Below are 27,496 nucleotides of genomic sequence, written 5' to 3'. Positions count from 1 at the left end.
CTCGACAAGGTCTAGTTTCGCTCGAGTTGTTTGCGGGGGAACGTGAGCTAACTCTTAATGGACGCTCGTCAGAGAAAGGAAATAACGGACGAATTCTTCAACTACAGGCATCTGTCTCAAAAGCAGTTGTGGGATCAATATTCTGCTTATGAGCATTGGGCTAAGATTGAGGTACTGTCTACATCTTTTATGATCTGCTCTTTTAGCTTCTCTTTCACAAACTTGACCTTTGAAACAAATTAAGTGATCACTTATGGTTTGGAATGAGATTAAAAGTTTGTTTCATTATTCAATCCACAATGAATTTCTTGAATTTTCAGATGCCCATGGAATTATACGCCAATTTTCTAAATTCTATTCATGTTTCTTAAAAAATAATAATTAAAATTTCTTGGGGTCATACGTTGACATTCTAATAAATAGTATCTTTTTTGTATGCCGAATTCAGCTTGTTAACTAATTCTTTTATGATTCTTTACCTACAACATTTTCTATTATTATTATTATTATTATTATTGTTATCACTTTTTTCATATTTAAGCCACTGGTAAATTCTATCCAGGTTCCCAAGGACAAAGAAGAACTTGCAGCACTCCAAGCAAGGCTAAGAAAGCGTTTTCCAGTGGATTCTTATAATAAAGCCCGAAAGGAGTTGGATCCCAACAGAATCCTCTCCAATAACATGCTGGAGAAGCTCTTCCCTTTATCAGATACCATCTAAGACGTACCCCATATTGGTTAGTTTTATTTTTGTATCTTGTCCGATTAAAGTGTGTATTCTTTGTTTTCTTTCTGTCAAATTCACAGTGAATTTCTTTAGCCCTAAGATTATGGCAGTACATTAAAATGAGATATGACAAGATATGAAAATTATTGATAATAAAGTTTTCTAAGATCACTGCCATGTGCCAAATAATACATTCAACTTGTGCAGTATGAAAAATAAAGTAATAAAAGTGTATTAAAGTTATTGCTAATATTCAATGTTGTCTTTAGGTTCATCAGTACAAATAATCAGGAAAATCAAGTCAGAATTCCATGTCTGTTTGAGAATTTCTTATATTGCTTGCATGGAATGTGAGCACCTCATTGTTATTAGCCATAAGAGGTGTTTGTATCTGGAAATTAGTTTTGCAGGAGTGATCTAGTTCTGTTTTATTTCAATTTTGTGGTATAAAGAAAGCTTTTCAGGAGTTGAAATTGGTTGATTCAAGATCAAATCATCATATAAATCTTCAACGTAGGTCTATTGCAGCAGGTTATGGGTGCGTGGCTTATATGTAATTAGAAATTGTCTAATGCTTAAGGGTGTAATTCAGTTAATTCACATTACATTGCTTTATCGTTTTAGACAAAGAGGGGGGATTTTATGAAAAGGAAAAAAGGAAGGAAAGTCGAGCATTTGATTTCCTTATGGATTGTGTCTAATGTTTATATATAAAAAACTCTAGAGTTTGTTCATGGCAATTCTATATTTATGTAGCTTCTGTATTAGGCTAGGGTTTCCTTTTTAAGGGTGTGTTTACTTGTAGGATTAGGGCTCAAGACTTTTAACGTCTACACCATTCTCATCGCTTACCCTCGAGGCTCAACTTGGAGTGGTTCAATATCTCCTGACATGGAAGACCACTTAAGACGTACAATTATATCACATACACTTCCTCTTGGCTCTGATACCAGAAGGAAATAGGATCGAAGGAAGGATGTTAATACAAAAGATAATCTGTAAATGAAAATGTTTAAAGCAAGAGAAATAAATGGATCTGCTTTGGAACGCGGTTGGTTGCTTTTAATTGGTACGTGGCGTTGTTCTACCTGATCAATGCAGAGACTAGTCTGCCTTAGGGACCAAATCTGACTTAAAACAGATCAATATCCCGCATGTTCTGGTTTCCAGTCGATATACCTTTGCTTTACCAAATATTGATTAGATTCTTTAAGCAAGCCTAGCAACAACATACATCTAAAGGCTCATAGACAGTACTAAATTTGGATCCCAGAAATAGCACTCTGAATGGATGGAGGGAGAAAAGAAAGATACAACTGAGGATAGAGATTTGGTCTCGTTGCCTCAGAGGAACGTAGCAATTGTATGGCAGATCTAATACCGATCACTTTGCAGATCATGCATAAAAATTTAAATGACTGAAAGTAAAATGGTTTAAAATAAATTGCGGAAATTAAACATACAGAACTTTAAAATTACAAACTTTAAAAGGAATTATAAATTTTACATTTGATTCTTTTGATCTTGATGTTTTAAAGGAAAATATAAGAAAAGAAATGGGAAATGAATCTGAAGACAAGCAACTAGTTTGAAAACAGAAAAATTTCATTGGTGCCTTTGGATTCCTAATTCCCAAAGAGAGAGAGAGAGAGAGAAGATAGATAATGCTCTCAAAAAATTCTGAGGAGTCTAAGTCTTTCTCCCGATTTAAATACATAGAAAGAGCTTTTAGAACTGTAGCGAGTCAGTAGCTTCTCCACTGTAGCGAAACTGTAGCTTCTCCACTGTAGCGAAACTGTAGCTTTGTAAGCAAGAATGTACATACGGATATGGTTCGGGTGAAGAGACATGTGCGCTCTCACTTGTGTCCAGGGGACCACCCGAAAATACATAAAGTAAATACAGAAAAAATAATTATTCTTTTTTTTTTTAATTCAAACGATAATTATTTACAATGCTTTATCGGAGAGAAAATTCTAAAACAACTGTCTTCTTTTTCATCTTCAAGAGAAATAAATGGCTCTTCATCTTCTTCATCATCTTCAGAGGAGTCTGCTACTGAGGATTTTGATTTTGACGTGAGTAGCTGCTCCATAACTTTGAAATATTCTTCTTCAGTTTTGGCGCTAGCCAAAAGAGATTGGACTTTAGAATTTTGGGTAAGAAATGTTTGTTGGCCTTTGGCATTTTTAATGGTTGGGGGCAAGAAGCCTTTGGAACAAAGCCAATGTCTGATGAGGGTATCCGTTAATTTTGTTTGTTCGTCAAATTTTGACCACCACTTTACTTTGAAGGTTCTTTGTATAAGGAGTTGGGTTTCTTGAGTTTGGAATTTGAAATTCCACATCAATACCCATGGAAGAAAGAAATTTGTACAGAAACAAAGAAATGGTGGAAACCTTTTCTCGGATTCAGAAGGGACATAGAGGGCTTTGAAGAGGTTTAAACAATGGGTGGCATTGAGAGTTAGAATTTGTGGTATTGGGCCAAAATAGTTCCACCATTGCTGGAACCAGTTTGGGAGGCTTTGGACAGTTATTTTTTAATTGAAGAAAAATAACCATGAATGAGATTTTTTTGGATTTTGTATGAAAAATGTGTTAAACCAGGCTTGTTGATAATCCCAATAGGAATAGGTCAGGCAATGTGGTAATCGCATTTGAAAATTTAGAGGGAATGTTTTGAATTTGTGGAGTTGATCACCCCACTGATTTGGGCTCAAGACTTTTAAGATAGTAGCCGTAGAGTAGGCTGGCTCAGAGTGAGTTTCACTGAGAAAGAAATGTAAAATTGTTTTCTGTGTGTAAGTGAACCTCTCCTAACATCCTTCCTGCGCTAATTGTAGGCGGGCCCCTCTCCTAACATCCTTCCTTCGATCCTATCACATCTTTAAAGTAGCGTCTCTTCTCATAGAGTCTTCTGACTCTGAGTCTTTCATGTCGGGAGATAGTGAACCTCTCCAAGTTGATGAGTTAATTGACTCAGATACTTCTATTTCCAGTGATGATGATTCTAATTCAGAATCCTATTTAAAGAAAATCAATGTTCTAACCAAAGACCAAGAGATTTTTCTTGAACTTATAAAGCATATTTCTAATCCAAATCTTTAAAAGGAATATCTTGATAAGCTTTTAAAAACTCTAGATTCTAACAAAGCTAAAACTTCTAAAGTTCCAATTGTTAAAAAAAATTCTTATGACCTCACTGAAATTTTGGGTAAAAAGAAGACAAAGAAAACAATTCCAAATATCCAAGATCTTCATAAAGAAATCAAAGAAATCAAACTTGAGATTAAAGAATTAAAAGAAAAACAAAAGAATGATTCTGACACTATTTAACTTCTCTTACAAAAACAGTTGGAAGAAAATTCTGACAAAGAAGTTGAATCCGATGGTGATAATGAACAAAATCTTGAAAACATTGAATCTGTACCTGATGATTTTCTATTTGTTTTAAAACAAATCACCACAAAAAAGTACTTAATTAAAATTACTTTGATTTTTTCCAAAGATTTTGAAATCGATACTATTGTCCTTTTTGACACTGGTGTTGATTTAAATTGCATTAAAGAAGATATTGTTCCTAAAAAATTTTATGAGAAGACTAAAGAAAGACTTTCTGCCGCCAATAATTCAAAACTAAAAATTAAATCAAAAGTTGATGCCTCTGTGCATAACAATGGGTTTGAATTTAGAACTTCTTTTCTTCTTACAAATGATATACAACATATTGTCATTTTGGGAACTCCATTTATAAATCTCATTATCCTATATACTGTCAATTATATGGGATAATGACTTGTTTTCCCTTTTATAAAGAAACCTAAAATAAGAAACTTAAATATTGTCAAAGCTTGTTCTGTTTATCATAACCAAATCAATGCCATACTTAAATCCAAACAAAATAACTTGTTTTGTTTAAAAAAAAAATTTAAGTCTACAAAGAATTGAGAACCAGTTAAAAAATGATTTTATCCAAAGAAAAATCAATGATTTTAAAAACCTCGTTGAAAAAGAAATATGTGCAGATTTACCTTTTGCTTTTTGGAACATAAAACAATATTTTGTTGATCTGCCATATGAAAACTCTTTTGATGAAAAACAAATACCCACTAAAGCTCGTCCAATCCAAATGAACATGGAATTGGAACAACACTGTAAAAATGAGATAAAAGATTTAGAAACTAAAGGACTCATTGTAAAATTCAGATCCCCATGGTCTTGTGCCGCTTTTTATGTAAACAAAAATTCCGAAATCGAAAGAGGAACACCAAGACTTGTAATAAATTACAAACCCTTAAATAAAGCATTAAAATGGATTAGGTATCCTATACCTAATAAAAAATATTTGCTCCAAAAACTATGTTATGCTTTCATCTTTTCAAAGTTTGATATGAAATCTGGTTTTTGGTAAATTCAAATTCACCCTAAAAACCGTTACAAAACTGCTTTTATTGTTCCTTTCGGACAGTATGAGTGGACTGTTATGCCATTTGGCTTAAAAAATGCACCTTCAGAATTTCAAAGAATCATGAATGATATATATAATCCTTTTTCTGAGTTTTGCATTGTCTATATTGATGATGTGTTGATTTTTTCTCAAACAATTGATCAACATTTCAAACATTTAAAAACTTTCTATCTTGCCACTAGGAAGGCTGGTTTAGTCATTTCTAATTCTAAAGTCTCACTGTTTCAAACAAAAGTCTGGTTCCTTGGTCATTATATTTGTAAAGGAACAATTACCCTAATTGAAAGATTTCTTGCATTTGCTGATAAATTTCCTGATAAAATTCTTGATAAAACTCAATTGCAGAGGTTTCTTAGTAGCTTAAATTATATTCTTAATTTCTGCCCGAACATCAATAAGATGTCTAAACCATTACATGATCGGTTAAAAAAGAATCATGTTGCATGGACAGATGAACATCCTAAAGCTGTTAGATTAATAAAAAATTCTGTAAAAAACATTCCATGTTTATTTCTTGCAAATTCTGCATTACCTAAAATTGTTGAAACTGATGCATCAGATTTAGGTTATGGAGGCATATTAAAACAAAAAGATGATAATAAAGAGCAGATAGTGCAATATGTTTCTGCACATTGGAATGAATGCCAGAAAAATTATTCTACCATTAAAAAAGAAATCCTTTCTATTGTCTTGTGCATTTCTAAATTTCAAAGTGATTTGTAACTTTGCAATCAATTTTTACTTAAAATTGATTGCAAAGTTACAAAACATGTTTTAAAAAAAGATGTTCAAAACATTTCATCAAAATAAATTTTTGCACGATGGCAAGCTATTTTAAGTGTTTTTGACTTTGACATTAAATTTATTAAATGTGATACAAATTCTATCCCTGATTTTCTAACCAGGGAATTTCTTCAAAACAGATAATGCTGCAAAAAAAAAAAAAAGACAAAGAAAAAGGGATTCTCAAAGATCCTGTTTCCCAGACTCCTCCTAAAGACTCCCAATCCTCGCCTCCTAAAGAAAAACTACTCTCATCAGCCATGCCAATTAAATCCTGGATTGACATGATTGAAGATGAAGAATCCAAATCTAAAGCCCTCACCTCTCATGAGCAGGTAAATGAATGGATGAGATCTATTTCTAAATTCCCTGAGCTTATGCTCGTCTTACAAAGTTTTTCTCAAAGCCAAATTTCTCCTAAAGAAGATGTTGAAAAATCTGTTTCTAAAGAAATTTCAAAATCCTCTTCTCAAAATGTAGTTGTTTCTGGTGAAAACTCATCTTCTCAAATTGTTCTTTCCTAGCCAACACCTTCAAAGAAAACTTCCGATTGGTTTGATAAAACCTATTTCCAAAACATTTTATCAATGGAAGATGGTTTTTACCATACTGATCCTTTTCAAGTTATTTCAAAGTTTTTCCCTAAATGCTGGTTTTTTAAACCATGTGATTTAATAAAACCCGGGTCTTATTACCAAAGCATTTTAGAAGCCACTGAGTCTGTAAAATTCAAACATTTCTTTTTCAGTGAAACCCACTCTGAGCCAGTCTACTCTCCGGCTACTATCTTAAAAGTCTTGAGCTCAAACCAGTGGGGTGATCAACTCCACAAATTCAAAACCTTCCCTCCAAATTTTCAAATGAGATTACCACATTGCTTGACCTATTCCTATTGGGATTATCAACAAGTCTGGTTTAACATATTTTTCATACAAAATCCAAAGAAATCTCATTCATGGTTATTTTTTTTCAATTCAAAAATAACTGTCCAAAGCCTCCCAAACTGGTTCCAGCAATAGTGGAACTATTTTGGCCTAATACCACAAATTCTAACTTCCAATGTCATCCATTGTTTAAACCTCTTCAAAGCCCACTATGTTCCTTCTGAATCCGAGAAAAGGTTTCCACCATTTCTTTGTTTCTGTACAAATTTCTTTCTTCCATGGGTATGGATGTGGAATTTCAGATTCCATACTCAAGAAACCCAACTCCTTATACAAAGAACATTCAAAGTAAAGTTGTGGTTAAAATTTGACGAACAAACCAAATTAACTGATACCTTCATCAGACATTGGCTTTGTTCCAAAGGCTTCCTACCCCCGACCAGTAAAAATTCCAAAGCCCAACAAACCTTTCTTACCCAAAAATCTAAAGCCCAATCTCTTTTGGCCAGCGCTAAAACTGAAGAAGAATATTTCAAAGTTATGGAGCAGTTACCCACGTCAAGATCAAAATCCTCAGTAGCAGACTCCTCTGAAGATGATGAAGAGCCATTTATTTCTTTTGGAGATGAAAATGAAGACGACTGTTTTGGAATTTTCTCTCCGATAAAGCATTGTAAATAATTATCGTTGGAATTCAAAAAAAAAAGTAATTATTTTTTCTGTATTTACTTTATGTATTTTCGGGTGGTCCCTTGGAAACTAGTGAGAGCGCACATGTCTCTTCACCCGAACCGTATCCGTATGTACATTCTTGCTTATAAAGCTACTGTTTCGCTACAGTGGAGAAGGTACAGACTCGCTACAGTTCTAAAAGCTCTTTCTATGTATTTAAATCGGGAGGAAGACTTAGACTCCTTAGAATTTTTTGAGAGCATTATCTATCTTCTCTCTCTCTTTCTCTTTGGGAATCAGAAATCCGAAGGCACCAAGGAAATTTTTCTGTTTTTAGACTAGTTCCTTGTCTTCAGATTAATTTCCCATTTCTTTTCTTGTATTTTCCTTTAAAGCATCAAGATCAAAAGAATCAAATGTAAGATTTGTAATTTCTTTTAAAGTTTGTAATTTTAAAGTTCTGTATGTTTAATTTCCGTAATTTATTTTAAAGTATTTTACTTTCAGTCATTTAAATTTTTATGCATGATCTGCAGACTGATCGGTATCAGATCTGCCATACAATTGCTACGTTCCTCTGAGGCAACGAGACCAGATCTCTATCCTCAGTTGTATCTTTCTTTTCTCCCTCCATCCATTCAGAGTGCTATTTCTGGGATCCAGATTTAGTACTGTCTATGAGCCTTTAGATGTATGTTGTTGCTAGGCTTGCTTAAAGAATCTCATCAATATTTGGTAAAACAAAGATATATCGGCTGTAAACCAGAACATGCGGGATATTGATCTGTTCTAAGTCAGATCTGGTTCCTAAGGCAGACTAGTCTCTGCATTGATCAGGTAGAACAACACCACGTACCAATTAAAAGCAACCAACCGCGTTCCAAAGCAGATCCATTTATTTCTCTTGTTTTAAATATTTTCATAATGATTAATGATGTTTAATTGTTTAAGTAAAAAGAGGAATGAAGACTAAACATGTGGGGTCCACATAAATTTGGGATTGAAGAATGGGAACTTAATTCCTATGGAGGGTAGGGAATCAAGTTCCCATTCCCCCATTGAATTTTCATAATTTTCAAACTGCCTCAATTAGTTTTTATTTTTTTGGCATTTTTGTCCTTTCAAAAATTTTATAATATTTACAAATGGTCTTTCATTATTTATTATTATTATTGACAATAATTATTTTGAATAATAATAATCACAATTATTACAATAAATAATGATAATAATCAACTAAGGTTATTATAGTAACTTGTAATAATCACATTTTGATTTCAAGATAAAGTAAACACATTAAAATTTATTAATATTATTACTACTATTGTTGCTACTATAAAAGTATTATAATTGATTAATATATTAATGTTAATAATGATAATAATATTATTATTAGCAATAATAATTATTAATAATAATTATGATAGTAGTTAATTAAGGATTTTTTAGTAATTTGTAACAATCTAACTCATTCCGATTCTGATTTTTACAGTTCAACAATTTATTTTGATTTCAATTTCTATTTCGATTCCAACTCATTGCAATTCTAGCCTATCCTGATTCTTGTTTATTAAATGCACCATAAGTTTAGAGTTGGAAAAGATGCTTAGATGAAAGCTCAAATTGGGAAGGCTCTGAATTTTGGTTGAATCCAATTATGGACGAGTCATTTGCTCTCCTTTATCCCTTCTTCCCTTGTCTTGCACTTCGCTTTTGGTTCTATCTCTCTTCTAAATTCTGCTGAGAACTACAATTCCACTATATATGGGAGAGTTTTTGAAGAAAGTTGAGCAAGCGAGTAATCTGTTTTGTGAGGAAAATTGTTAAAAATGGAGTAAGGATGATGATGTGTAGACAATTATGGTTTTGATTTCTGTAACTGGGAAGTTAAAAGAAAATTCTATCCATAAGTCTTTCATATGTCTTCAATGGTTTATTTACAAGAGGACATTTGTAGAACAATCAACAATTACTCCAGTTGGAGAAAATTTGGATGTGTGATCAAAAGCCGCATTAAACAATAAAGGTTGTTAGTATTGAGTATGAATGCATTTTTTTGCCCCTTTTTTAAATTACACAGAATACAATCTTTTTTTAAGAAATTGAAGCAGTTATTGACAATAATGAAGACGCATGAAAAATAGAAGAAACCCCTTCATAGAAAGTGTTCATTTCCAGTAGTATTTACTGCCCTGCAAACATTTGGTGGATCATATGGTTGTTTGTTGTAGCATTTTGAATTTATAAGTTGTCTGATGTTCGCATTAACAGGAGAAAAACCTGGCTTTGATTACAAACGTTATGAATATAGATTTATATGAAGCACAAACAAAAATCCTGAGTAATGTTTGATTGAAAGGTTTACACACAATACGTGGTAATAGTTTATTACAACAATATGATCAAATTAAACACAGAGGAAAACAAGTGAACAAGTAGTATACAAACTCAAGCTATATATTCGGGATCATCCTTTAGAAGCAAGCTTCACAGAGCCAACAGCAGCAAAGAGCAAAGAGGCTGCACAGTTTACACAGATTACACTATTAGAGTTTTGTCGTGTGTGTGTGTGTGTGTGTTTATATATATTTGGTCGATCATATGGTGAAGCAATTCTTGTATGAATGAATATCAATAAATTTCAAAGAGTGCACAAAATAGATGTTCTTTAATCTAACCATGTTTCATTTTCTCTTGCATAAGTATTGTTGTTGATCACTTACCATCCTTCTATGAAGCCGCGGTCTCCTTTCTTCTTCGTTTGAGACAAACACTTCTTCTTTCCCTTACCGGCAGGAGGATTTTCAGTTGGATACCCTGTAAACAAGAAACGAAGATCACGATAACACATCAAAAGGATGAAGAAGAGACAGAAGCTTCTCTTGAATTAGAGGTAATCAATTCAATTAAACCTGCTGGTGGTTGATTATTTTCTGTCTCCGATGACTTTGCCATTTTTCGATCAAATTGATTCAGCTGAAGCTATGACTTGATCAACCTGAGTGCTGTCGTATTTATCTTTAATTAAGCAGAAGATGCTGGAAATGGGAATAGGGAAAGCTCTGCCATGTTGTTGTTTATATATGCATTGGAATTCGATAGCACAGGACCTTACATGTGTAGCTACATTATCCTAAAGTTGCTTTTTACCTGGGGGCGGTGACAAAAGCAAATTTTAATTATAAAGTTTTGAGGATTTTAATAACTCATAAACCTGTAATCAAAACCGGCAGCTTCATAAACAATTCAAAGAGAATAAAGTAAAAAGTGCTTGAAACACTAGATTTGGATTCTTTACTTGGTGGAGAAGAGAATAACTTGAAACGGATCAATGAAAGACGGAAGGCATTGCAGAATCAACTAGAAAGCTGAATGCGGTTGTTTTATTTTATTTTATAATTTAGTAAATGCTTTAGATGGCTAAAAAGCTTAAGACTTAATTAAAGTAATACCTAATAAATTAAAATAAAAGAAAAAAGAAACGCATATCCCAGTCACTACGAATTTCTTAAAATGGAAAGGAGAATAAGCGATTCTACATATTTACATCTAATGAAATATGCTTTAAACATACAAAACTTCTCTATTTTTATTATTATTATTATTTTTTATATGTCCTAAGAATATGTGCTTTGGTCACATTATGTCAAAAGGAATGATTTTTGAGGAAACACGGCATTGACGACTTTGCTACTCAGTTCACACGCACAATGTTCAAACCAGAGAGGATTCAATATCAAAATTCATCGATATTTTGACAATTGTATTAATGTTGTAATCTGAGGAATTGATCATTATCTTTTAGACTGATGATGCAGCAAGTGGGATGATTGACAACTTGAAACAATAATGAACAAACAGGTGGCAAAGCGATTATTTGAGTGCTAGCATCATTGATAACGAATGCAATTTTATCGGATTACTGAAAGCAAACCAGAAGTGGTCTAGACAGTTCAATAAAGAGTAGAGCTTGCTTTTAACAACCCCCTTTGTAACCTTTATGGCACCCCTTCAGAATTTTATGAAATTAAAATTAAAATTATTGGTAAAATTACCTAATAATCTAGTGAATAATGTCTTTGGTTATTTATTACAGAAATTACTTAATAAGTGTTTTTGTAAGAGTAAATATTACTTGGTAAAATTACTTTTATTATTTAAGTAATTTCAATTAAAAAAGAGTTTTATGAGAAAATTTGAAGGATGCCGACAGCCTTTTTCTTTAATAAATATCAACACTGACGGGCTTTGTTTATTTAGTAGTGGAAATTTTGGATTTGTTATGGATTAAAGCCCAGGCTAAATAGCCAGCCCAGGTTGACCCAATCAAATTACACAATCAGCCCCATTAAATTCCAGAAAATTGTCCCTACGAGCCCATACAATTAGCCACATGGGTTATAGATTTTGAGTGTACGCGCGCAGATGAGGAGAAAATAATATTTATTTTTTAAAGTTTTTATTAGAAGTTAATTTTGGAAACAACAAGGGTTTAGTGAAAAGTGATGGTTAGTGAGATAAATTGGGGGAGTTAAATGTGACTACTCTTTTTTAAAAGGCCTATTGTTCGAGTCTCTTATAAGATATTAATAAAATAAGAAAGAGTGGTGATATTTTAGCACTCTCAATTTATTTTATCAGCCTCCACTTTTCAATTAATAGTATTTATTTGAAATTATACTTGTTACAAAATAAAAAAATAATTAAGAAATACATTATCTTCACTCTCAAGCTCTCAATAGAATAAAACTTCTCATCTTTTGTATCTCTTAGTTGATTCACAAGTTGAATCAAGTATTGACTCCTATCAAATTTTAAATTAAAATTGAAAAAAAAATTAAATAATCATGCAAAGCAAAACTAATGTTATCGATAACAATGAAACCAAACACCTTGTTCATAAAATTTTACAAAAATCCAATATTAAAACTCATCATATGTTGGCGGAGGTGATGGATTGATGGTGAAGAAAATAGGTGGCGGTAGTGGTTGTGATAATTATGTACTTGTTCGTTGCTATGGACATTCATAGTAAGGTCATTGGTTATCCTAGAAAGAGAGAGATTGGGGAAGAGAGAGAATAAAATTAATAAAAATAGTAATTTTTATTTTCAATAAGAGTAATTTTGGAAAGTAATAAGATAAATTAAAAAGTAAGAACAGTTGTGAGACAATTTTTAAAAAGTGGAGGCTGGTCAAACAATGTAAGGGAATAAAATATTATTACTCAATAAGAATCCTATGTGCTCAACATTTTTTTACGAATTATAGACAGCTGTTTTTTCTTATTAACCATTATGGCATTACTACTATAGGCCATAATAATTAGAGAAATTAAAATTTACTGAGATGAAGAAAATCAGTGTTGCACAATCAACTACTCTCCGAACAAACTTACCAATAAATTATCATCAACGAGCACTCATCAATAGCCATCGAACATCACTTTCAAAATTTTCACTTTCAAAATTTTCACGTGGAAAGCTAAAAATCTCGCTACAACCCAAATATTATTGTTTGGTTCAGGATTTTTCTTGTGAAAATTCAAAATGATGATAGGTCAAAGAAGAAACACGATTCCGGCGGATTTGGGTCTGGGACATGTTTATTGATCAGTTGGGCGTGGGCCAAAACATTGATGGTGGTGAGATCACCCTTTTGCTTTCATCTCTTTGTTTTACTGAAAAGGAATTTGGTATTGAATTGCTTTGAAGCAATTATGAGTTACTCGAATTTTCCACTCCAATCACCTAGTGACTTGTCACGTACGACTACTAATTTAGTGCCCTATCAGCTTAATTAATTACTTAATATTTTTGTTTCTCAAAAGTGTGATTCCGAGAATCATTAAGGCTAAGTTGGAACTATAGTTTCAACAATTAATCATATTTTGTTGGCCATTAAGAAGTACAGTATGAACATGTATGATATGTGCTTAAAAAGCCACGAAGGTCATTGACCTATGATTGCGATAAAATTTATTGCGACTTTTTTTTGAAGTCTCAGTTGTTTCCTTTTAAAAAAGAAGGCACACCAATTAGATTTTAAACATAAGCTTAAATAGTAATTGGAAAATAAAATTACATTCTCAATGATGATGTTTCGATTTTGGGAGCCTTTATTTTTTAATGCTCGTTGAAGTCAAGGTATGGGAGCATTAACCATTTGATGGTAAAATTGAGATTACTTCCTATGATAACGACATTTTTTTACTCTAAAATCTTTTCTTAGTGAATTTTGACCACAAAATGCTTCAGGAAATATCTGCTTTAATTTTTATCAAACTCGATAATAATATAGAGAGAGTGGGGACTGGGGACTTTAGTATAAGCTTTTGCGGGTCAACCACAAAAATTAAAAAAAACCATTTTGAAATTCTTCCCAGCCAGTATATTTTGAATTACGTACATATACCTTCTTCCAAGACATATGCTAATAATTTATGTGGAATTAATGTATTGTTGCATTTTTTTTCAATTCACGTGCTCTTTGCAAATCCTTAATATGAAAAAAAAAAAACAATATGGTAAGAGTAACATGAATTTTTTTTTTTAATCTCATTATTTCTTGAAAGTTAAAAGTCATTAATGTGAGATCAAGTTCAAAAAATCTAAGGAAATGCTCATCAAGTTAAGACTTAAAAACGAAAAATACTAGATTAAATGATATATTCTTATTAATCCTTCTTGTAAAATAAGTTTGTCTACATTTATGCATGATTAGTAAATATGAGCTCGAAAGTCTTTTATGCATTCATTCACCGAAATTTTTAAATCTTTTGTTTAATTATTTTTTGGTGGAAAATGTACTTGAAAATTGATTGAAGAAAATGGAAATTCACTTTCTTTTATCAAAAACATTTTCTTTTAGCCATATTGACTTATTTGTAATTAAAATTTTCTAAGTTTTGAGCTAGGTCTTCGAGGCCATTAAATAATTAAGAAAAATATTGGATGGACTAAAATGCAAAAGCATGTAATTCGCTGACCGGTTACCATAAGAGGCCAACTGATTTTGACACTTCTTTCAGGAGAAATTTTCCTCAAGTTAATAGGATGTATTATTATGAATAACAGATTGACCTATTAGCCGAAAATTTTGAATCTATTATAAACCTTTTTTTTAACCATTAGAATTGAGTTGAGCATGAAAATTTATTTATTCTCTCAACCTTATACTTGTTGATTGGTGCCATCTAGATTTTCCTTTACTCTGTATACCCACTTGTTTCCAATCAACTTGTGATTCTAATCATTTGGTATCAAGGTCCAGGTTTCATTCTTCATCAGGACATTGTACTCATCTTTCATTGCCCTTTTTTAATTTGGTTCTTTTAAGGTTTCTGTGGCATTTTGCGGTAAAGAAGTCTAGATATGTGTGGATATTTAATATAACTTTGGCTTGAATATCCTTGCCTTGGACCTTATTATCATAGGCTGTGAGGGTAAAGTCTTTTAAGTGTAGGGATTTTCAGTATTTGGTTTTATGGATGGTGTCACAGAGTGATTGTTTTCTGAGGTATTTGGCTCCAGTTGGTAAGGTTAATAAGGCAAAAGTGAGTGGCAATTTGACACTATGTCAGTACTCAAATTTTGTTGGTCTTATAGTGATCAAGATTTGAGGAATATTCAGTGTTTTCAGAGATGTCTTGAGAGTGACAATGAGCTACTGCTAACTAAGAAGAACCATTAACAAAAAATGACACAACTTGAAACCTTTTAAATAGAGTGGAAAAATTATTCTGACTAGTGGACTCTTGTTTGCTTAATTTGGGATCATTTGAGAAAGGAAATGAGTTTCGATTGAAATTAACACCTAATTGAGATGTAGATTCTACCTAAATGATGAATGGAAATATAACTTTTATGAGTGACACTAACTCCCAACCATATGCACTCGGAGGTGTGAAAATTAAATTTGTGTTTGTTCTATGGTCTTAAGAGTGGAAAACATTCACATCAGAACACTTTGATCTGTGAGTAGTCTGGTTTGAATGAATAAAGTAGTCCAAATAGGGTTTTATTTTCAAGTATTGGTGAGGCTAATCTATTGATAATAAATGTGGCATAACCAAACCCTCTTGCTAATATTTTAATGGCATTTTGGCTTGAGCCAACAATGTGAGACCAGTTTCCATCATATACATATGTTTTCTCTTAACTCTGCCATTATGTTCATACAAATAAAGCATGATTGTCTGAGAACTATTCAATCTCTCTTAAGAAATGGTTTGAAAGCTTTGAATTCACCTTCTATATCCATTTGCAATGCTTTAATTTTCAGGTTCAGTTGGTTTTCTATCTGATTTTTGAAAACAATAAAGGTGTCAAGGGCCTGTGACTTGGTTGTTATAGGAAACAACCAGTTGTATTTGGTCTTATCATCAACAAAGGATATATAGTATCTGTGCCCATGAGTTGAGGGTATTGGTACTGGTCTAGGTTAGTATAAATAAATTCTAATGCTCGATTGGTTTTAGTTTCAGTGCTTTTTGAAATTCTAGTTATGCAACCTAAGAGGGGGGTGAATTGGAATTCTAAAAACTATTCGATTTCTAAAGAAAAACTTAAAGCAAATATAAACCAAATTCAAAGCAATAACAAATAAGGTGATCACAATATAAAAAGATAAGGGAAGAGAGATTCAAACAAAGAGATTTTTTACATGGTTCGGCCAACCTCGTCTACGTCCACGCCTCCAAGCTTTCCGGGCTTGAGGATTCCACTAAGCAAGCCTCTAAGGCTTCAAATGCTTACACTTGACTTCCAAGGTGTCAATAACCTTTACAACAAGAGATTATCCCAATCTCTTTAACCCAAGTGTATCGCAACACTTACAATCACTCAAAACAAAAGATTACAAATTTGTTTTGCCTCTCACAATATTTATGATTACACAATGATGCCCAATATGTGAATAGATGAAGCAAGAATGTGTTCAAAACTCTATGAAGATTGTATTCTTGAGTATAAGCTCAATAGTCGTGTTATGATCAATCTTCTTGGAATTTGAATGAGCTTATTTATATTTGGAGCTGAAAAACTAGTCGTTACAAACTGTTGGCCTGAAAACGGTTCGCCGTTAACCATTAACGGTTAACCGTTTAGGCTAGTCAAAAGTTACCGTTGGACCAAATTTCAAATAAATGGTTTGCCGTTTAGGATTACCCTTTCGCCGTTAAATTCCAGAAACCTGTAAGATGAACATCATTTATCCGTTTACATTAAACGATTAAGGATTTGCATGAAGTGACCTCTCTGGATATTATCCAGTAACCTGCAAAGCAATTTAGCCTTATCCGATTTTGTTAAACGGTGCTAGAAGAGTATAACCTTCAATTCTGGATTTTATCGGTTAACTGTTTAAATAAACGGTTCACCGTTAAATTCTAGTAGCCTTCCCAGCTTTTTGTGTTTTCTGTTTTTCTTAATCGGTTAGAGCTTAGGCAAAATGTTGCTCTCTGGTTTTAATCGGTTAACCGTTTGAAAGAAAACGGTTCACCGTTTATTTCCATAATCACATTTTAAACTAGATTTTGCAGAGAGTCATTTTCTAATTTGAAAGTCCATCTTTTAAGAGAATGATTGGAATGATTATAAGGCTTTCATTTATTAAGGAATAGCTCCAACATTTTAATAAAAAACTATTTAAAGTTTGTTATCATCAAAATCAATATTATTAACATATTCATGTTAACACTTTTGAAGTCCTGTTTTCATTGTTTTCCATACTGACATGCACAACAAAATGAAGGAATAATATCTTTATTTATTTTGAATTGATTACAAAGCAACAAAGTGTATTTTAGAGTAGATACATTTGGATGCCCCAACTTAAAATGCCAAAGATAAATTTCCTTTATAGCTCTTAAACCACTATAGCTTTACTTATCAGCTAAACTTGACTCAACATTGACATTGACAGACTCCTTACTACTAGAATTTAAAGACAAAATGGATGCTAGGTTGCTAATGCAACTTATTGACCCAAACACTGAAGATATAGAAAATAAGGCAGAATAAGAGGTTTTGTTTATGCTCAGGTGAGTAGGTAAGCACATTGGCTCATATAGCCCATCTCTAGCCACTCATTTCACCAGAATTTTTCTTTGCCTCTTCTCCTTATTGAAACAAACAGATTTTTGGAACTCAACATCAATATCATTGTCATGTAATAACTTGAAAATACTGATAAGATTCTTAGTAATATTAGGCACACACAATATATCATTCAAGGTAATGTGCTTATGTAGATCGTAAATGGGTAAAACAAAATAACTAGGATGAGATGTTAAGAGTTTTTACCATTAGTAATCGCTAATTTTTCATTACCTTGATATTTAGAATGGATATTGATGTTTCTAAGGGCACTGGTTACATGATTTGTAGCACCACTACTTTGCCCATCAACTGCAGCCACATATGCACCTCTTGACTCTCTTCTATTGTTTAGTTGTGAAACATAGTTCTTCTTAAATCTTTGCCAACATTCAATAGTTATGTGTCCTATTTTCTAGCAAATCTGACATGGCCCTTTAGGATCTGAGCCTTTATCATTAGCCATGGCCTTACATTTGCTGTTGTCTTGGGGGTTTTGGGCTCCTTGGATCATTCTCAGATCTACTTCCAAGGTTTCTAAATATTATACCAAGTTAGTATTGGCTAGTGATATCATTATTATTGTAGTTTATTCTCCTATTTCTCACTTGTGCAATATTGGCCTCAATACTACTTGAACTAAGATTTTATCTAGCTCTGTTTTCCCGATTGAGTAACATGCCATAAACTTCTACAAGTAAGGGGCTATCTTGCATTGAAGTAATATTAGTGACCACTAAGTCATACTCAAGTCCTATACTAGCTAGTACACATATTATAGATGTTGTTTCCTGTAGCTCTAAGTGCAGTTAACATGAATTTCATCCTAGAGTAATAAAATGGATGGTGAGTGAGCTTTTTCTTAGTAGTTTGAATTTAAATTCTAAGATGCAGTATTATGACCCTTGTTCTTACACCAAATTGATTAGTAAGAGTTGTCCATACCTCATAAGAGGTAGAACAACAGTGCCTAAGACCCTTTTATTAAATGTTGACAATAGCCAACCTAGGAGAATATAATCTTGTTTCTTCTAGATCTTATATTCATGGTTAAGTGTTGTCACTGTCATTTGATTTGGTCTAGGGTTCATGAAAACTCTATGAGGACATACATGACTACCATCTATAAACCTTTTAAGTTCATTAGCTTTAATAGTGGAGATAACTTGTGATCTCCAAAGCATAACGTTGTTTTGGATCAAATTGATAGGAGTTGTGAAAACATAGGTATTATTGTCAATGTACTGAGTGGGAGATAAGTTCGTTGCTATTGTTTTTCTGGGGTTAATGCTTAAGCTTTGATGCTTAACATTTTGAGGTGGATTTTGATTTTGATTCAAGTCATGCACTTGCTCTCTTGGATTCATGTTTGTTTGTGTGTTGCTATTGCTTGCCATAGCTCAAAAATGGTGCTCTAATACCAACTCAAATTTACAAAAAATTGCTTATGTTAACAAGAAGAAGATAAACCGGAGGCACTAATAATGAATGGAAAACTTGAATAATTTGAATTACAAGGCTGTTGCCTATTTATATACAATCAGTGAAAAACAATCACTAGCCTAGAAAGACAACACGAGGAAACAAAAAGAAAAAAATTGATCTGCATATCTAGCAATCAATAGCCAATCATTGTAAAGCTTCTAGAAATGCCATTCTTCTAAGCTCAGGTGCTGACAATCTTTTGGATAACCATTTTGCCAACTCAATAAATCCAGCTCATTTCTCACATTAGATGGCTACATATGGGAAATAATTTAGGTGGCATGCTATTGTGGCTTCAAGGTCAACTGTTAACTCTTTATAGTTGTTGTTTTCAACAACAATAATAATAAGTAACCTTGATAGATCGAAAATGAGTGAACAACAGCAGTCAACAGAGATGGGAGAGACGACAATTGGCTAAAAGTTGTAATACCGAGACAAAACTGATAAGTGACAACCTTAGGCATTGGTAGCGTGTAGGTGGGTGCGTGTGAGTGAGGGTGTAAAAGTGAGGGAACAGAGCCGTGACGGTGAATGTCGATGGCATTGTACACTTGTTTATTGTGCTTGTGCCATTAGAAAAAAAAAAGAGAAGAGAGGAATTAGTTAGGGATTTTAAAATGCTGTCTGCATGTGAGACATGAAAGAAGAGAAGCTTATGTTTTATTCATATATATACATACAAAATATTGAATCTGAACCAAAATTAAAGTTGAACAAGTTCTAATTTTCAACTCATTCTAGTTTTCAAGATTAAATCAAATCGAACTGAGTTTGAAATTTATTTTGAATTTGGTTTAATTCAGCTTAACCTAAACCAAATGCCCACCCTTAGACTAAGAAGCACAAGGTAAAGAGTGACACGACTCAAAAGTGTTATTACTCTTAAGTATAAGTGTGTCTAGTTATAATATAACCTTGTGAGTCCATGGTCGAACCACAGGAAATTTAAAATCTAATAGTCAATTTGTTAAACAAAGAAAATTAATTACGGGAAAAGAAATCACTAGGAATCAATTAAAAATATATTAAGGTTATGAGATCTACGCGCAGTATTCAAACTATAGTTTAAATATTCTCTCATTTTTATATTTTCTCTCACTTTTACCAGCTAATTTTTATGTCATTTAATTTTTAACTAACTATATGTGTGGATAAATATGAATGAAGTACTTAATGTGCCACAACTGTATTAATGTGTCGACATTATGTCAAAATACCATATAGAACTAAGGAAATCTATAAATTAACATGACATAAAAATAACCAGAAAAGAATAAAATAAACTTAAAACTCACTTGAGAAAGTAATTAATTTAATGATTTGAAACCTTAAACTTCACCTTTCACCTCAACTTAGTAAAATTAGCCACTCGTATTTAAAAAAAAAAACACTCTTTTTATCATTTGACAAGCTTCTGGAATATATTATAAGAAAATTGATACAGAAGAAAACAAGAAAAAGAAAGAAAGAAAGAAAGAAACTCCTTAGCTTCACTTCATTCTTTCCCCGCTTCCCCTGTTCCGCTCCCTTTCTTTGGCTTTTATAGGCAACAAATTATTGCACCTTCATTCCTTTTATTCTTATTTAATTTATTATTATATTATTACTTTTAATAATTAAAGGAATGATCAAGTGGAGCCACTTGCTCATCCTGATAAGTGGCTCAAACACACTTTTCAATTTTTATTTTTATTTTTTTAGCTTTTATATTAATACAATCAAACTTCTTTGTCTCTTACTTTCAACTCTGATTCCTCTTTATTCTTGAAATTCATCTGCAAATTAAAATTAACATGTTACAAATTAATTCAACATAAATATATTTAGGGAGTGTTTAAGATAATTTAGGAATAGTGAGCGCATTAATCAATACTGTAAGTGAAAAACTGATAATTTTATCCTTATTAAATATACACTTTTTAGTGTCAATCACACACCCCAACCAGCTTATTGTTAGGCCTTGGCAATTTAAGGGATAAAAATTTAGTGAATTTTCAAACCCAAATTGAAAATTTTTTTTGGTTGAAAATTGTGTTTACTTCTTTCATTAGATTAATGACAACAATCAAATAAAAGTATAAGTATTATCTTCAGCCTAAAGAAGATCACACCCACACAAATCAGTTAAGTAAAATCATATGAAATGTTCAATTATCAGAGCTGCATTAATCAAGCCACTTTTGAGAATGATACGTCAAATCTGAAAACTTCACGGTTAAGAGTGACTCTCTCAAAAGAAAATAAACCCCAGAAAAACTGTCACTCTAAAAAGTGATAGATTGAGAGAATAAGAAAACAATGTCACACGCTTGCACTAATATGAAAAAAGTAATGCCATAGCTTAGAAATAAAATGATCTTAACTCAGGGACATTATTAGCCAAAGTAATTTATTTAAATTTTTATGCATCACCACCTATTTTAGTCCATATTACCAGCTTTTACTTCAGACCATAGTTCCTTAAAATCAAGAAGGATTTTCATTAGGATGTAACGTACGCTAGGGTAGGGATGGCAATGGGGCAGATATGGGTTGGATCTACTCTGCTCCAGATCCAAATCCATAATAAAAATCAAGATCCGTATCTGCTCCAGATCCGTTATGAATCCATATTTTTCGCTCCATATCCAGATCCAAAAATGAAATAAATATCTATATCTGCTCCAAATTTGAAAATAAAATAAAATACAAATCTGCTCTAGATCCGTCATGAATTCTAAAATTCAGTAATAAAAAAGTAATAAATTTTTAGATTGAAAATTGAAGGCTAAAATGTATTAATAACAAATAAATTATATAATTTTTCTCAAAAATATAATAAATATTGTAGCTTATACTTTTACACCAAAACAACAAATAAGAAAGATAATAAAATATCATTCAGAAGTAATTGCAGGAGTAAGATCAATCTAATATTCTATTGTCTCTTTCATCATTCTAATATCCACGATACACCTACCCTCATTCGTACAACATTAGATAATGACATATAAATTAAATATGATTTATATTCAGTCCTTTATTATTTTTATTATGACCATATTTGACTAAATATATGAATAACTATATTCCTTAAAAATTATTTGGCCAATATAATAAAATAAATTACCAGGTTATATTACTTGGCTTGCAATTTGAATATTGCATGTACATGCTTTGAGGCTGGTTGACCTTTAAATTTACAAAACTAACCTTTAAGTTTTAAGAGTTTAAATGCATAGTAAATACTACTAATATGCTATGAATAAAATTTATTATTATTATCATTCCACAATTATTAAGAAACTTTTAAAATAAAATAAAATTAAAAGATGAGTAAATATGGATATGGATTTAGATATTAAGATAGATCCAGATCTGCTCCAGATCCGTCTTAGATCCGCACATCGATATCCAAATCCGATCCAAATCCATTTTAAATCGATCCAAATCCGATCTGATTGGATTTGGATCACGTGGATCTTGGATCAAATCCAATCCATTGCCATCCCTACGCTAGGGTCATGGCTAACAAAGAAGGGTAATAAGAAAAAAAACAAAAATATATATTTGAAAAATTAGGGGACTTTTTTGGAGATTACAAGGTGTTTTCTCGCTTGGAACTTTTTTTTTCTTTTTTTATATTATTTATTTTATTTAGTATTATTATTATTTTATTTTTTCATAGCACCATTTTCACGAATACATGATTGTCCTTATTTTTAAACATAATTGGGTGGTGGAAAATATAAAATATAAGGTGATACTCCAAATTGGAGTGGGACAAGATGATAGGTTACCAAAGAATTTTTGTTTTCTTTTTATATAGGCTCAAAGGGGTTAACTATGGATACTTTAAAATAAGATTGACTAGAAAGGCTCAAACGGATCAAAGATGGCATTCTGTCGTCTTTTAGGACTCTAAATAATCTTTCATATTCACTAGCTCAATAGACTTTAAGATGTGGGTACAATTCCTTTTTAACCTTTTTTTTTTACTTTAAGGAAAATATGGAGATCTTGTATAATAAACTATGAAGCTGTATAGGCAAACAAGGTTACTCTCTAAGGATAATAGGCACAAAAACTCACTTGAATTTATCATGAAAAGTACATTTCTCTAAATGGCTTAATCAATTTCACTCATCAAATTTCTCAATTTACATTTCAACATGCAAAAGGGAAAACATGGTATAACATAACTCAAGGCCAAAGATAATACAAATACTAAAATTTAGAATCATCATGTTATCCAATGTTAAAAGATTACATAGAAAAAGAAAAACTCTTATTTTTTTTGTATTTTTGCTTTTTTAAAGTTAAAGAAAACATAAAAAAATAGAACTGATTGCAGAAACTTAAAGGGGATGATTAAGAAAAAAAGAGAAAAAGAAAAAAAAAGTTAGAAAACAAATTTTTTTTTTGGAGAAACAAAACTCAAAAATTAAGAAGATACATTTAGAGATACTACATTCTATGTTCTACCATTTTCGACTCCAATTTAATCCAAAGTTAGTCTTTACAAAAAAAAAAAAAAAAGTAAAAACATCGCCAGGACTGAGACATTCCACAATTGTCAATTATTCCCTCCCCCCAACTTGAAGGAGACCTTATCCTCAATGTCTTAGAAGAAAAGAGTAAAGTTTAAAAGACATCATTTGGCCATTGCTAGAAAATATTTACAAACGAAGAGTTAAATCTAATTTACACTTTTTACAAGGATTACTGCCGTCATCATCAATTGCCCAATCCAACGCCAGAGTCATGGGATCTAGCTCTGGTTTGTAAACTTGCAAAAGATCAAGTAACTCATTGGTAGTAGGAGCACAAAATAATGAGTTTTTTCGCTGAAGATGGAATGAAATAATTTTTAATTGCATGATTAAGAAATATTATTAAGTCATCATAAAAGTTATTAACATTTAACAAACCGATGAGTTTTTTTATGGATATTCAAATGGTTCCAAGAAGTAAATGTAATTAGTGTCTCTAAAGTTGTAAGATTCTTGGTAAGAAAATGAAAGCATCAGCATGATTTAACATTTCAAATATTCTTTCTTGCCTACTTGAGACAACTAACTCTTTTCCATTTGGTGGGTTGGGCAGACATCCTAAAGGTTTTAAGGCTTTTGGAATAATGCCTAGCACTTGGCTTCTTCGAACGAAAACTGCTTCTGAGACAAGATTTGATAACTTTCGGTCACCTCCTTCATATACAAGATGTAGTTTTCTCTCTGCTATAGCACGACCATGATCTATAGTTGCTTAAAGGAACTCCTCGTACTTTCCATATCGAAATTCAGAAAGCACACAAATGTTCTTAAGTTGTTTGTTCGAAATTGCTGCCATTGAAACAATTTGTGAGCGCTTGAAATGAGCTCCTATTTAAAGATCTTGGTGGCAGACACACCCAGTTGTAAATGAGGTGGTGTTTTGTCAAATAACGCGTAAAGCTTTTGGCTCAATAAGATGTTTGAAAAGGATCCTTCTCATGGAGGTACACATAACAAATATAAAAAAGGGTAAAATGAAATACAACTGTTAAATAAACACATTTAAAAACAACATAATGCACTTTATTCAAGAAATGAAAGAGGAAAAGAAAAAAAAATCAAACAATCCAAATGGTAAAATAACAGTAAACCAAAAGTATAAAATTAAAACAAAATACTTAATTAAAATTTACTGGATTACTCAAATTGATTTCGATGTCTGGTTTACGTGATTGGTATTCCAGATATGGTTTCAATCTTTTACCATTGATTTTAAATGTGACACTATCTTTTGGATTCTCAATTTCTATGGCCCCATATGGATATACATTTTTTTACAACAAATGGATCACTCCATTTTGACTTTAATTTCTCTGGAAACAAATGAAGACGAGAATTATAAAGCAATACTTTTTTACCAATCTCAAATATTTTTCGAAAAATTCTTTTATCATGAAAAACTTTGGTTCTTGCCTTAATAATTCTGGAATTCTCATATTCATCATTCCTTAATCCCTCAAGTGCATTCAATTGTAATTTACACACATTTCGAGCATCATCAAGATTTGAATTAAAAACTTTATAGCCCAAAATGATTTATATTCAAGTTCAACCGGTAAGTAGTAAGGTTTACCAAAACAAGCCAATAGGGTGATATTCCTAAAAATGTTTTAAATGCAGTACGGTATGCCCAAAGTGCATTAGTTAGTCGAAGAGACCAATCTTTACGATTTGAGTTAACTGAATTTTCTAAAATTTATTTTATCTTCTTATTTGCTAATTCAACTTGACTACTTGTTTGAAGGTGATAAGGGGTAGCAACTTTATATGTAATTTTATATTTCTTCATTAAAGACTCACGTGACTTATTACAAAAATACTTACCTCCATCACTGAAAATGGCTCGAGGTATTCCAAATCTGCTCAAAAGATTTTCTTTTAGAAAGTGGATCACAATCTTGTGATCGTTGTGCCGAGTAAGAATCACCTCAATCTATTTTGAAATATAATCAACAGCAACCAAAATATATATAAATCCAAAAGATAATGGAAAAGGGCCCATAAAATCAATTCCCCAACAATCAAATATTTCAATGACAAGGATGAGGTTTAAAGGCATCATGTTTCACTTTAAAATAGACCCTACCATTTGATAATTTTTGCACACTTTACAGAATGCTGATAATTTTTACACAGCTTACAGAATGCATGTGAATCTTTAAATGATGTAGGCCAATAAAATCCACACTGTAATATTTTTATAGCTGTGTTTTTTTGAAGAAAAGTGACCATCGTATGCTTCAGAATGACAGAATTGAATAACCCTACTTACCTCGTCGTCTGGCATGCATCTTTAAAAAATTTAATCAGAACAGTACTTGAACAGGTATGGATCATCCCAGTAAAAGCTTTTCACTTCTGTTAAGAATTTTTTCTTGTCTTGGGAACTCCAGTCACATGACATTTCACCTGTTGCAAGATAATTAACAATATTAGTATACCAATACATTTTGTTTATGGAAAACAAATTCATTAGGGAACAAATCATTAATGGGTGTTGTATCAATTGAAGACTCATTTGTAAGTCTTAAAAGATGATCTGCAATAACATTTTCAGCGCCCTTTTTGTCCTTGATTGACAAGTTAAATTCTTGAAGTAGTAAAATCCATTGTGTTAACCTTGGTTTGGCATCCTATTTCGACATTAAATATCTCACAACAGCATGATCAGAATAAACGATAGTAGATGAACCAATTAAAAATAAGCGAAATTTATCCAATGTAAATATTACGGCAAGTAGTTCTTTTTTAGTTGTGGTGTAGTTCATTTGAGCACTATTCAAAGTTTTACTTGCATAATAGATGACAAAAGGCTTACTTTCCTTTCTTTGTCCCAAAACAGCGCAAACGACATAATCACTAGCATCACATATTAGCTTAAAAGGCAAAGACCAATCAGGGGGGTGCATTATTGGAGCTGATGTCAAAAGACTACTTATCTTTTCAAAAGATTGTTGACAATCTTTAGTCCATTCAAAAGGTGTGTCTTTTATTAGGAGGTTACAAAATGGTCTAAATATGACACTAAAGTCTTTTATAAACCTCATATAAAATACAGCATGTCCTAAAAAGGAGTGAACTTCTCTAATTGTCTTTGGTGAGGGTAATTTTGAGATGACTTCAACATTGGTTTTGTCAACTTTAATTCTTTTTAAAGACACGACATGACCTAAGGCAATTCTAGAAGTGGTCATGAAATGACATTTTTCCCAATTTAAAACTAGTCCTTTTTTTATTTGCACCTTTCTAAAACTCTTTCTAGGTTATCGAGACATGTATCAAAATAATTACCAAATACAGTTAAATCATCCGTAAAAACCTCCAGAAAATTTTCAACCATGTCATTAAAAATGGTTAGCATACATCTTTGAAATGTTGCAGGAGCATTACAAAGTCGACAAGGCATTCTCCTAAATGTAAATGTTCAAAATAGGCATGTGAATGTGGTCTTTTCCTGGTCTTCTAAGGCTATAAGAATTTTATAATAACCAGAGTAGCCATCAAGAAAGTAGTAGTAGGGGTGTCCAGCTACTTTTTTGAGAATTTGGTCTAGAAGGGGAAAATGATATTTTCTAGTGGCATCATTTACTTTTCTATAATCAATGCACATACGCCAACTAAATGGAATTCGTGTTGGGATTGGTTCACTTTTTTTCATTTTTTACAACAGTTACTCCAAATTTATTGGGTACTACTTATGTTGGACTCACCCATTTACTATCAGAGATAGGATATATAATTTTTACATTTAGACATTTAAAGACCTCATTCTTTACCACTTCTTTCATATGAGAGTTTAGTCTTCTTTGTGGTTGATGGGTTGTTTTGGCATTTTCCTCTAAG

At 32.0% G+C, this 27,496-nt stretch overlaps 1 protein-coding gene across 1 annotated transcript in view; it reads left to right on the top strand.

The window, feature by feature from the left end:
* The window catches only part of LOC18032024 (L-galactono-1,4-lactone dehydrogenase, mitochondrial), a 15,245-nt gene extending 4,924 nt beyond the window's left edge, over positions 1-10,321 (top strand). The window contains exons 5-7 of the mRNA XM_006421206.2: positions 54-171; positions 563-737; positions 10,240-10,321. Coding sequence (XP_006421269.2) covers positions 54-171; positions 563-721 — 277 coding nt within the window. The 3' untranslated portion in view covers positions 722-737; positions 10,240-10,321. The remainder of the gene's footprint in view (positions 1-53; positions 172-562; positions 738-10,239) is intronic.
* The last annotated feature ends 17,175 nt before the right edge of the window (positions 10,322-27,496 follow it).

This window comes from Citrus clementina, unplaced genomic scaffold (genome assembly GCF_000493195.1).
Source record: "Citrus clementina cultivar Clemenules unplaced genomic scaffold, Citrus_clementina_v1.0 scaffold_9, whole genome shotgun sequence".
Classification (NCBI taxonomy): domain Eukaryota; kingdom Viridiplantae; phylum Streptophyta; class Magnoliopsida; order Sapindales; family Rutaceae; genus Citrus; species Citrus x clementina.
Note: the sequence above shows the minus strand (reverse complement) of the source record. Positions and strands in the feature narration are given on the sequence as shown.